Source organism: Corvus cornix, chromosome 14, assembly GCF_000738735.6.
Source record: "Corvus cornix cornix isolate S_Up_H32 chromosome 14, ASM73873v5, whole genome shotgun sequence".
NCBI lineage: Eukaryota > Metazoa > Chordata > Aves > Passeriformes > Corvidae > Corvus > Corvus cornix.
In genome coordinates, this window is record NC_046344.1 from 14,663,956 (window position 1) to 14,676,079 (window position 12,124).

The 12,124-nt window shown below is 52.5% G+C and overlaps 1 protein-coding gene across 1 annotated transcript in view; it reads left to right on the forward strand.

The window, feature by feature from the left end:
* Window positions 1–3,289: 3,289 nt before the first annotated feature.
* Window positions 3,290–12,124, forward strand: part of XPO6 (exportin 6) — a 56,595-nt gene continuing 47,760 nt past the window's right edge. The window contains exon 1 of the mRNA XM_039560351.1: window positions 3,290–3,430. Coding sequence (XP_039416285.1) covers window positions 3,428–3,430 — 3 coding nt within the window. The 5' untranslated portion in view covers window positions 3,290–3,427. The remainder of the gene's footprint in view (window positions 3,431–12,124) is intronic.

The following is a 12,124-nucleotide window of genomic DNA, read 5'->3' on the forward strand; positions in this document are numbered from 1 at the left end:
AGCCGTGCCGGGATGACAAACGGTGCTAATGAGATTATCCTTTAATGATCGCCATGGTAACGAGCCCGCGCAGCTGCACATCCCAGTGGGAGCCCTGCTGAGGTGGCAGCTCCAGCCTCGGATCAACACGGACGTACCTCGGCTCAGTGGGGGGGTTGGAGAGGTCTTGGAGTGGGTTTGGAGGAGTCAGAGGAGTTTTGGAGATGTTAGGGAGATTTTGGAGGCTTTGGAATGATTTTGGGAGGGTTGGAGAGGTTTTGGAGGCATCAGAGGGTTTTGGTAGTGTTGGAAATATTGGGGGAGCTTTTGGAGGGGGTTTGGAGGCATCAGAGGAACTCAGAGGAGTTCTGGAGAGATTTTGGAGATGTTGGAGAGATTTTTGGAGGCATTGGAATGATTTTGGGAGGGTTGGAGAGGTTTTGGAAGCATCTGAGTGTTTAGGTGGTGTGGGAAATATTGCAGAGATGCTGGAGTGGTTTTTGGAAGGGTTTTGGAGGTGTTTTGGAGGTGCTGGGAATGTTGAAGAGGGTTTGGAGAGGTTTTGGAGACGTTGGAGAGACTTTGGAGAGGTTGCAGGTGTTTTGGAGGTGTCAGAGGGGTTTTGGAGGTGTTAAAGGGGTTTTCAAAAAGCTCTGGAGGAGTCAGAGGGGTTCGAAGGTGTTGGAGGGGTTTTGGAGGCAATCGAAGGTTTTGGGGGTGGCGGAAATTTTGCGGAAGTTTGGAGGTGTTGGAGAAGTTCTGAAGGTGCTGAAGATCTTTTGGGAATGTTGGAATATATTTGGAGGTGTTTGAGGGATTTTGAAGGTGACAGATTTTAGAGGCGTTGGAGGGGTTTGGAGGGTACTGGAGGGATCTGGGAAGATTCAGTGAGGTTTTAGAAACATCAGGGTTAGAGATCTGGGGAAGGCTGGAGAGGTTTTGCAGGTGCTCAAGGGGTTTTGAAGGTCTTGGAGGAGTTCTGGAGATACCAGAGAGATTTTGAGGGTGTTGGAGGGTTTTGGAGAAGTCAGAGAAGTTTTGGAAGCATTGGAGGGGCTGCAAATGTTGGAGAGGTTTTGGAGATGTGCTGGAGATGTTGGAGAGATTTTGGAGAGATTGGAGGGGGTTTGAAGATGTTGGAGAAGTTTTGGAGAGGTTGCAGGGGTTTTGGAGAGGTTTTGGAGGTGATGAAAAGGTTCTGGAAGTGTTGGAGGGGTTGAGGAGGTGTTGGAGAGGTTTTGGAGGAGTTGGAGACGTTTCAAAGGGTTTAGAGAGGTTGGAGGGGTTGTGGAGGTGTGAGAAGGTGTCGTAGGGCATTTTGGAGGCTTTGGGTAGGTCTGGGGGTGATGCAGAGGCAGGTTTTGGAGCTGATGCTCTACCTGGGGGTGCACACGATGATCCATCGGCACGCCCAGGCTGTGTCTCCTCACCTGCTCCTCCCTGGGCAGCTCCAGCACCCTGCCTGGCCTGGGAACAGCGGATTCCCTGGAGGGATGAGCAGGACCGGGGCCTGTGGGGTCAGTGCTCTGCTGAGAGCGTGGAAATCAAATCCTCCGTGATGGAAAATCCTCCTGGAGACCCCGCGGGACCGCTCAGCCCTAAGCTCCTTGCGGAGCCCTGGGGCCAGCTCCAGCCCCACAGAGGGTTTATTCTCCCTCCTCCCGGTGTTTAATCCTCTAAAGGAAGTGCCAGCCTCTGCAATGTCCCCACGGGGGTGTTGTCCCCTCTAAAGCCCATTAAGCCACTGGGTTGAGCCACCTCTTGCCACTGCAGGAGCCACAGGAATTTGGGAACCGTAAGGAATATTTTGATCTGTATCAGCCTCACTGGTTTGGAGTTCCAGGAGTTCCCAGCTCCTTGATTTTGTGAGGCAGCAGTTAGGGACTGGATTGCCATTTCCTTGACATTAATCCAGTGGGTTCATGGATCTGGATCTCCCTGCCTTTGCTCCTGGCCACGTCAGGCATTGGAAAGCTGATGGCTACAAAGAGCTCCAGGACATGGGAATTCCCAGCCCAAGGACTCCACACCATGGAACTTTGTTATCCGTGCTGAGGAGGGCTGGAAGCGTTGGGGGTTGGCCCTGCCCTGGTTCATTTAATTACTTAATTAGTTACACGGGCACAAAGCCAGGAGCCACATCTGGTAGCTCATTGGGGGGCAGGAGACAGCACAGGCATCCCTGGGGACTGGGCTGGGGTCGAGGCCCCGATCCAAATCCAGGGCCAGCTCCAGGTGCAGGCTCAGGTCCAAGCCCTGGCCCAGGTCTGGGTCCATCCCCAAACCCGTTCCTATCCCCATCACACCCCATCCCATCCCTAACCCTAACCCTAACACATCCCATCTCACCCTAACCCTAACCCTAACCCTAACACATCCCATCTCACCCTAACCCATCCAATTCCATTCCATTCCTGGCCATTCCTAACCCATTCCATCACGTCCCATCCCATCCCATCCCTGACCCTAACCCTTCCCTTCCCTTCCCCACCCCATCCCATTGCATCCCATTGCATCCCATTGCATCCCATTGCATCCCATTGCATCCCATTGCATCCCATTGCATCCCATCCCTTCCCTTCCCTTCCCTTCCCTTCCCTTCCCTTCCCTTCCCTTCCCTTCCCTTCCCCATCCCATCCCATCCCATCCCATCCCATCCCATCCCATCCCATCCCATCCCATCCCATCCCATCCCTTCCCATCCCCCACCCCATCCCACCCCACCCATCCCATCCCATCCCATCCCATCCCATCCCATCCCATCCCATCCCATCCCATCCCATCCCATCCCATCCCATCCCATCCCAAACCCTAACCCTTCCCTTCCCCTTTCCCTTCCCATCCCCATCCCATCCCACCCCAGGCCCCGCCCATAATGGGCGTGCCCACCCGTGGCCCCGCCCCGCCCCAATCACCGCCCATTTCCTGCCGCGCGGGAAAGCTCCCTCGGCGCATGCGCGCTGCGCTGGGGGCGGGGCCAGGCGCACCTCCGGGCGTGCCCTTCCCTCCGCGCCCCGCGAGGCGCCGCGCCCTTCTCCAAGATGGCGCCGAGCAGCGCGCCGCGCCGAGCTGCGCATGCGCGGGAGGCGCTGCCCGGCTCTGATTGGCCGCGGGCGGCCGGTGAGCGCTTCCGGCGGGAGGGCGGGGCGGGCCCGGGATGCGCCTGGCATAGCCCCGGCACCGACACCGGCCCCGGACCCGCGCGGGCCGCGCCGCCCGCCGCACCCGCCCCGTCCTCCCGCGGCCCTGCCCAGCGCCCCGGGGCTCCCCGTCCCGCCGGCCGGGGAGGCCCGGGGGCTGGCTGCCGGCAGCTCTCCGGTGCCCGTGGCTGCGCGGCCGGCGGGGGCTCGCCGGTGCATGGGCGGGGAGGCCCCGCCGGGCCACCGCCGGCCATGAGATGAGCGGAGCGCGGCGTCCTGCCTAGAGCCGCCCCGGGGCCGCCGCGGCCATGGTGAGCTGGGGGAGCGGGGCCCCGGGCGGGGACGGGAGGGATGGAAGCGGAGGGGGAATTGTCCCGCGGGGCCCGGGACACCGGAGCCTGGGGGGCTGAGGGGCGGCTGCACCCCCTGAGCCTCCGTGGTCACGCGATGTAAAAAGCCGGGAAGGCAGAAATTCCTTCTGGGAGCGTTGGTGCCTGGGGATGTTGGGAATTACAGATTTTACGGCGTTACAGCCAGTGAGGGTGCTGAGGGGGGTACCCGGAGCAGCTGTGGCTGCCCCTGGATCCTTGGCAGTGCCCAAGGCCAGGCTGGACATTGGGGCTTGGAGCAGCCTGGGACAGTGGAAGGTGTCCCTGCCCATGGCAGGGGTTGGAACTGGATGAGCTTCAAGGCCCCTTCGAACCCAAACCATTTCGTGATTAAGATTCTTCGGCGCCAGCTGTGGGTTTGCCTTGATGGCCTCCAGTTTAGCCTTGGATAAGCTGTAGGAATGACCTGGATTCCTTTCTGTGCTGGAGACATCGGCCTTCAGCTGCCTCCCCGCAGTGCCAGCCGGGGCCACCGGGAGATGCAGGGGCAGATACAGCACGCTCTGACTTGCACAGTCTCTTCTTCCCCGTGATAAGAAGCCGCAGGAGAGGTCTCTGATCCTTTGGGTGCCCGCAGAGCCGGGGTGGCAGGGCTGGGAGATGGGAATATGTCTCCAGGGGATCGGGGTGCTGCTCACTGTCACCATCCCAGAACTGCTGTTCTTGTTTTCCCCTTGTACCCACAGGGAGAACTCGCATCCCAGTATTTATTGGGATGCCAAAGGGAAGGCACAAACGTGTGCTTTGCAGGTGGGCAGGGAGTGGGGAGATGCTTTCAGCAGCCCTGGATCTGCCCATGGGGCTCTGCCTCCTTCACTGTCTCACCCAGAGAGTCCCACTGAGCACAGGCTGTAGTTTCTGGCCTAGTTTTCACCTCTTTCTAGCTTAACCTGCCTTAGGTGATGTAGGATCAAGCTTTGCACCCCTTTTCTTCTGGAATTTGGGATCCTGGTTGTGAATTTATTCACCCAGGAGCTGAAGTAGTCACAGCTGCTCACTGTGTGATGTGCTCCTGGTACATGATGGGTATTTTATTGGAGCTTTGCTCTCTGTAGCCCATTCAAGTTGAGCTTCATTGGTCCCTTGGAGAGGCTTTGCTGCTCCATCTGGGATGTGCTGGAGTGGGATGTGGTCTCCTCAATAAACACGGCAGTAGCCTGCTGCTCCTAGGGGTGTGTGGATGCTGACATGCTCCTGACGTGTCTGCCACGTGTCCCAGCTCTTTGTGGGTTTAGCTTCAGCCAAAGGGTGACATTTTTGAGGTGGATTCTTCTTAGAGAACACCCCAGGTTCACAAAGATGATTAAATGGCTTGCAGGGTTTGGTAGGCCAGGGTGTGCACTTCAAATTGCAGGTGGCAGAAGGACTTGTTAGTTCTTCCCTCGCTTTCCTGTAGATACACATATTTATCCTCCTGAATTACACCTTGTTTTCTTCTTTCTTTCCCTTGAACATCCACTATTTGGCTCAGCCACGAGTCCTGCCTGTGGAAGTTGAGAAGCAGTCCCTGGCTGTGCTGCAGGATTTACTGTTGTAACTCATCATGTGACTCCTGTGCAAGATTTTCCTTCTGTTCCCATTTCCTTGGAGCCTACAGATGGGCATGTTCTACTGCTAGTGCACCCTCCTTCCCGGAAACAGTTGGAAAAGTGTGAAGATGAGCTGCTGGAAGGCACACTGGGAACAAATAAAACATAATTCAACTCTGCTCCAGAATAACAGGCTGCTGGAAGCAGATTTTCCGTAGTGGGGTTGAAATGGAAGGGAATGAGCAGGGATGAATTAGAGCTTGATTAACTGGGGAGGGATTTTGGGAGGAAATTGGGAAGGCAGGAGGGAATGCAGTGATGCACAGTGAGCTCAGACACTACAAATGTTGTAGAACAAGTGCCTGTTTGCTGGGCTTAGTTGCCACTCATGGCTCAGAAATCTTAATGCCACTTAAAATTTGGGTTCAGAGGAAGCTTCAATCATTCTTTGCTTTCAGAGGTATTTGCAGAGAGCTCTGGGCATCCCTGTGTGGTGGCTCTTGGGGTGCTCCTGTTTGTTGTGTGTGTAAATAGGGCTTGTGCAGTGTCCAGTTTGGGGCTTTCTGTAGGAGAGGTGGTGAGGATGTCGTGGTGTCTCCGCAGGGAAAACAGGATATTGCAAAATCCAGGTGGGTTTCTGTGGAGTTCGACTCTAAACACACAGGAACCAGATCCAACTTCAAACTTTTCTCCAAAAATTATTGTATTGTTTCCTACTCAGCTTTTAGGGTCCTTCTAGAGGATTTTAGTGAACAGCTTCAAGGTAAATATTGTTCATGGAGCTATCCTTGAAGGGATTTGTTTTCCGTCCAAATAAGCCATGTCTTTGTCTCATCACTCCTTCCTTCACCTTTGTTGCTTCCACTGGTGAACATGAACCATCTCTGAAGCCCTGGGAGCACAGCTGGGATGTCCTGAGCAAACCACTCCCCTGGGAATTGCATTTGTAACTCCCATGTGAGGCTGGAATTTCGGTGATTGCCTCCTAGGAAATACATTCTTCAGTTACGTGGGATTTGTATCCTGCCAGCAAATCCAACAGCTTAGGAGAAGGGACTTCCAGGAAATGCTGCTTGGTGAGGTTTGGGATTCAGAGATGCTGCAGAGCTGCAGACAGGCTTCTCCCAGAACAAATCACAGTTCCCTCGGGTTGTCCCTGGGCCTCCCAAGCGAGCGGCCACGCGGGGAGCAGGCAATAGAAGTGGCAGCCCAGATCCAGGGAATCTCGTGTCCCTGTTCCCGGTGAGGCACATGGAGCTGCTGAAATGGGAGCAGGCAGTGGGCGTCTGTAGCTTGGATGTTTCTGAGTTTCCCACAGCAGCATCCTGGCTTTCATTCCGTAGCCTCCCTTACCACCTTCCCATTTTTTAGCAGTGAGTGCTGTTGTTTTCTCGTGCTTGAAGCTGCCTGGTGGTGGTTTAAGCCTTTCATTCACGAAGGAATGAAATGTGTGTGGATTGCAGCATGTCCTGCCAGGTAATGCTGGTGAGCCCTGGGTTATCCTGGTGCTCGTGGTTGCCAAGGAGCTCCTGCTCGATTACCAAATAACTCCTGTTGATTCTGTGTGAGCCTCGCTGAGCTGGTGGCCCTGAGGCTGGCTCAGGCTGTGGGCTGTGAACCAGAGCTGCTGTGGGGAGCACTCCTGCTGTTTGCAGGTGACTGAGGATGTTGTGACAGGAGGGAGCAGCAGCTTCTTGCTCCTGCAGAGTCCCTTGGCCTGGCTGTCCCATCACCCTGGGGACACTTGGGCCCCATGTGGGCTGTGCTGCCTGTTCCTGGCACAGGTGAACTCAGGGATGCTGTGCTGCCTGTTCCTGGCCCAGGTGAGCTCAGGGCTGTTGTTCCTGGCCCAGGTGAGCTCAGGGATGCTGTGCTGTGAGGACATGGGGAGGATGCTGCTGCTGCTGCTGCACAGGCAGGAAGTGCTGGCACGTGGCGAGGTGGGCTCAGCTTCACAGCAGGGTTTTGGGATGAAGAGAGAGCTGAGCGTGCTGTCCCCTCCCTCTGTCCCCCAGAAGTGCCAGCTGAGGTGCAGCATCAAAACCACACCACTGAGCCCAAAGTTCTGCCTGCTCTCAGTGCATCCCCTTCATGTGCAGTTCCAAATAAAAGCAAACCCTTTGTAGAACCCTTCTGACTCAATCAGCTGCTGAGCAGAGAAACAAGAGAGTAGGAACTCGGCAGTTCCGGCCTCAGCTCCAACATCTGGCTTCCTTTTTTGGCTGGCAAATCATATTGTGACTTTGTGTGCCCCCTGGTTATCTCCCCTTTATTAAATCATCAAACTGGAGCTGATGATTGATGCTGGGGAACTTTCCCATCTCTGCAGCAAAGCCTGGGTGGCTCCAGAGATAATCGAGGAGTGGGAACTGTAGCAGGAGAGCTGATCTCTGCTCAGATGCTTCCTCCAGAAGCAAAGCTTTTTCTCAGAAGAAAACAGCTCATTTAGCAGAATGGTTGCACATAATCCCTTTCAGGACCTATAATAATTCCAATACATCCGTATTTCAAAGAGCTGGGTAGCTAAATGTAGGCTGCACTGGCTCCAGGAGGACTAAAAGCCATCAAGGCAAAGTTGTTGAGCCTCCAGGTTCACTAAATGAGCTTGAAAAGCTCATTTCCACTGGCTGTTGCTGATGGATGGGTGGTGGTGGTTGTAATTGTTTCAGCAGAAAAGCATTAAAATGTGGCAGGTACCACAAAGCTCCTGCCATGGGGTTCAGGGCTGTGGAGAGATCACTCCACGTGTGGATACATGAAAACGCCAAGAATTCAGGGTTCCGTTTGGTGAATTAATTGCACATTGTTCAGTGGTGTCATTTAGGAAAGCTGCTGTTAATGTTGTATTTATATGTTGGTATGTGCAGAGTAGAAGAAAATGGAACTTTGAGGTGTATAGGCTGATACCTGTCTGGTAGAATGTGCCCTAAAATCCTTCCAAATCGTTGTTCTCTATCAGACAGCAGATATTTCCTCTTAGGAGCTATATTTGTATTTGGGTCACTGCTCCCTTGGCTTTCTCTGCATCCCAGGTGTCAACATGACAACCTTCTTCTCTGAGAGAAGGAAAAGGAGGTGTTTGCTGCTTTGTTTTATCAAAATCAAATGTTTAGGCTCCCATTTAGATCAAATAAGTTTTGGAATCCCATTTCCAGTGTTTATGAAGTGTGCAGCATGTGCCTGTTCTCCCTTGAAGGCCTCATTGTTCCAACCAAAATGTAAATACTAGTATTTTGGTAGAGGGAAAGCAGTTGGCTTTTCCCCCTACTGATTCTGATGGTCAAGGACTTCCCTACTCATCCAGGCACCCCCTGGGGTTTATTTGTGGGTTCTCTGTCCTCTGGAATTTTGGGAATGATGCAGCTTCTCCTGGGCTAAGAAGCACCAACAGCTTAAGGTGAAGCAGCTCTTTTCCAGTCTTACCTTCCCTCCACACACATTTGATGCCTTTCTTTATCCATGTTTCTCTTTCCTGTTTACACTCAGGATACTTTCACCCCACCAGAGCTATTCCAGGCTCTTCTAGCAACACCACAAATTCCTTATTTTTTCTCCCCCTGATCTTCCCTGACCCTTCTCCTATGTGGACCATGCCCAGAATTCCACTTCTTCTCCCATTTCCAACCCTTTGCATTCACGCTCTAAATTACCTTTTGTTTGTTCCAGCATCTCCGGGTTTGTGGCTGGATCTCTCTGTGTATTTTTAGCAGTTTGACTTAATATTTTATTAGGGCTTTAATTGCAGCGTGGATTTCTTCCCAAGAGGGATTGTCCTGGTTCCTTTTTGTCCCCTCTTTGGAGAAAGGAGCGTGCTCATCTGTTTTGTGTACTGGCTTGTCAGGATGCCAGAGCCAGCACTGGATGCAGCTTTCCAGAGGGGAATGTGTTTTGTTTTTTTTCCTTTGGAGAGATGTTTTGCCTGAAAAATCTGTGTTGTGCTCAGCTGCTTCATTGAGTAAGAACAGAACAGGTTTCTTCTGCATTGCAATTCCACCTTTTCTTTGGAATGAAGAGCAGTTTCTTCCATGGAAGTTTGGCTCAGTGGTGGTTTCCCTGGTGTTTAAAATCAGGGTCTGGAGAGGATACAGCAAAACCGGCTACTCAGCATGGCTGCATTTGTTGTTCCTCATCCCAATCCCTAATCCTTTGGTTATGGGGGATAAAACTGTATTTTCTACAATTCCTTGGCTTCCTTTTTGCAAGTGTGAAGGAAACAAAGAGGAGGACGATGTGATCCATGGTCTCTGCCATGGAAGTGTGGGGTCAGTGCTCAGGAGGCAATTCCTGCTCCCATTCATGGCTGGGGGCTGCACCAGCCATTCCTCTGATCCCAGGAGTTGCTGGGTTTGGGATTGAGGGAGGCTGCGGGGGGAAAAGGCAGCTTTGGCTTTCAAAAGCTGCTTTTTCCTGTTTTCTGCTGGTGCTTGATGGAGCTGGTTGGGTCATGGTGCCCCTTTGGATGCCCCAGGACAAATATCCCTCTACTGGGCCATCAGAGCCCTCCTGCTGTGGACAGAGAGCCGGAACCTTCCCGGGGGCTGGACACCCCGGTTGTCCCAGAGCTGCAGGGGCGAGCAGCAAAGTGCAGTTGTGAAATCCCCCAAAGTGCAGAAGCTTTGCAGATGTCAACATCTTGTTTTTCTTTTAATTGGACTGGATGTTCTCCCTGTGTGAGCTGTCCTTTGAAAACATTTTAATTAACAAAAAATCTTTGTTATTCCCATGGTAGTTTCATTATACACTCTTAAATGCCCAACACAAGTTTTAATGCTCTTGCCAGGAATAAAATTTAGAGTATCACAGTCTTTTTTTCTTCTCTTTGACACGGGGTGAGGGTCTGAAAATTCCACATTTTTGTGTAGTGTAATCACACCTCCTTGGAAATCAGGTCTGGCTGGTGTAATGTATTGGGTAAGGTATAATCCTGGCCCCAAGTTTGCCCTAAACCTTGCACTTTGGGTAGCCAGGTGTTGGGAGAGTTTTTCCCCATGGTAATGGGCTTAATCCTGCCAGGCAGAAGTGGATGTTGGAGAACTACCTGGAAAAATCAGCAGGATTTGCTTGCTGGAGCTGCATCTGAGTAGAGGTGCCCCTTTAAGAAATATGCTGAATAATTGTTTTTTTTCTTACATTCACTTTCTTTTTTTGCTTGTCCTGGTGCTTCCCATTTCCAGCTCTGCATATGTGCATAATTCCAGAGACTCCTTCACTTGGGGCTACAAACAACTGTGATTCAGAGCCTTTCCCTGGGTATTATTGGGAGTTGTCTGGAGGCTGAGATAAATAAGGGTTTATTTGCGGCTCTGCTGACAGTGAAGGATTTGAGAAGTGTTTTTAAAAATCTCTTCGTGCATCTTGAACTCCTTAGAGCTGCTACACAACCATGCTGGGTTCTCCACTCCTCTCACTTGGGGTTGTCTTTTCTTGTCTTCTCTCTGGTCAGAGGAGCTGCTACATTTGTACAAGTGGGGAGGAACAAGGGTTTGGCATTTTTAAGTGTCAAATTTATCTGTAAGAGCATGAAAAGTGTTCCCTTTAGGAAGGGTCATTATAACCACAGGAAGGATGTGGAGCTGCTGGAGTGAGTCCAGAGGAAGCCCCAAGGGCTGGAGCCCCTCTGCTCTGGAGCCAGGCTGGGAGAGCTGGGGGTGCTCACCTGGACAAGGGAAGGCTCCAGGGACACCTCAGAGCCCCTTGCAGGGCCTAAAGGGGCTCCAGGAGAGCTGCAGAGGGACTGGGGACAAGGGATGGAAGGACAGGACACAGGGAATGGCTTCCCAGTGCCAGAGGGCAGGGCTGGATGGGATATTGGGAAGGAATTGTTCCCTGGGAGGGTGGGCAGGCCCTGGCACAGGGTGCCCAGGGCAGCTGTGGCTGCCCCTGGATCCCTGGCAGTGTCCAAGGCCAGGTTGGACATTGGGGCTTGGAGCAGCCTGGGACAGTGGAAGGTGTCCCTGCCCGTGGCAGGGGTGGCACTGGATGAGATTTAAGGTTCCTCTGACCCAAACCATTCCATGATTCTGTGATGGGTGTGGGGTTTTTAGACAGACTTCAGCTAAGAAGGCCCTATGGGCTGCAGTGTCAGTTCATTTGGCACTGCTGCTCATCTCTTGATTTCTGGGCCACTGGAGGAAGATGATGGCGTTTTGCTTAACACCTTTTACAGATACTTTTTACAAGGATTTTTTTATTCCCTTCACAAATAGTCTCCTCAGAAACATACTCATTTCCAAAGGATTCCTTGGGATCTTTTTTCCATCTGCCTGTTTAGAAGTTGGGTTACTTCACCTAAACCTCTGGAGAAAGTGGTGTCTCAAACTGAGTGAAGCATTTGGGGCAGCCCTGTGGTCCTGCCTGATTTGTTTAGGTAGAGAAAAGGGAAGTGATTTGTTCCTCGTGCCTGTGGTCCTGGGGCTCCTGCACAAGCATTGCCTTGCAGGGAAGGATGGGATCTCCCTCCAAGGGGTTGCTGGCTGGTTTGGAGGGTGGGGCATCCTGGGGAACCCAGCAAAGGGAGAGCGTGAAGTGAAAGCAATGATGCAGCTTGGGAGGTGTGAGTTTCTAGACTTTGCTGGGGGGAATTTAAGTGAATTCTGAACTGAGACAACCAGAATCACCTTGCAGTGTTTTACCTTCTGGAAGCAGCCCCTGCCCAGCTGAGTGCCCTTGGCAGATGCTCAGCTGTGTCCGTCTGAAGAGCAGATTTTGTTTGGCTGGTTTTGCTGATAACCCACAGAATGAAAAGTTGTTATCGTTGATAGCTTAAAAAGTGGTGGCCAGCAGCTGAGAAGTGACTGAGCCAAGTGTCTGCTGAGGAAAGGCTGATGGATTGTCACATTTAAGTTGCAAGTCCAAAAAGTGACTCCAGAGCCGCCTCTGCCTGCTGTGCTTTGGTGATGTGCAGGGTATTGATCTTGAGGAATCTGCTTTGGGTGCTTCTGCACTTCTCAGCTGTGTATTGTTATTTTAGCAACTGCTTGTTTGGGAAAATACTGTGTTGCTGAGCCATTTCCAGCGACTAAACCACAAGAAATCAATTAGGAAGTCACCAGCACGTGACCAGCCGCCTTTCCTGGGCGTCAGGGAC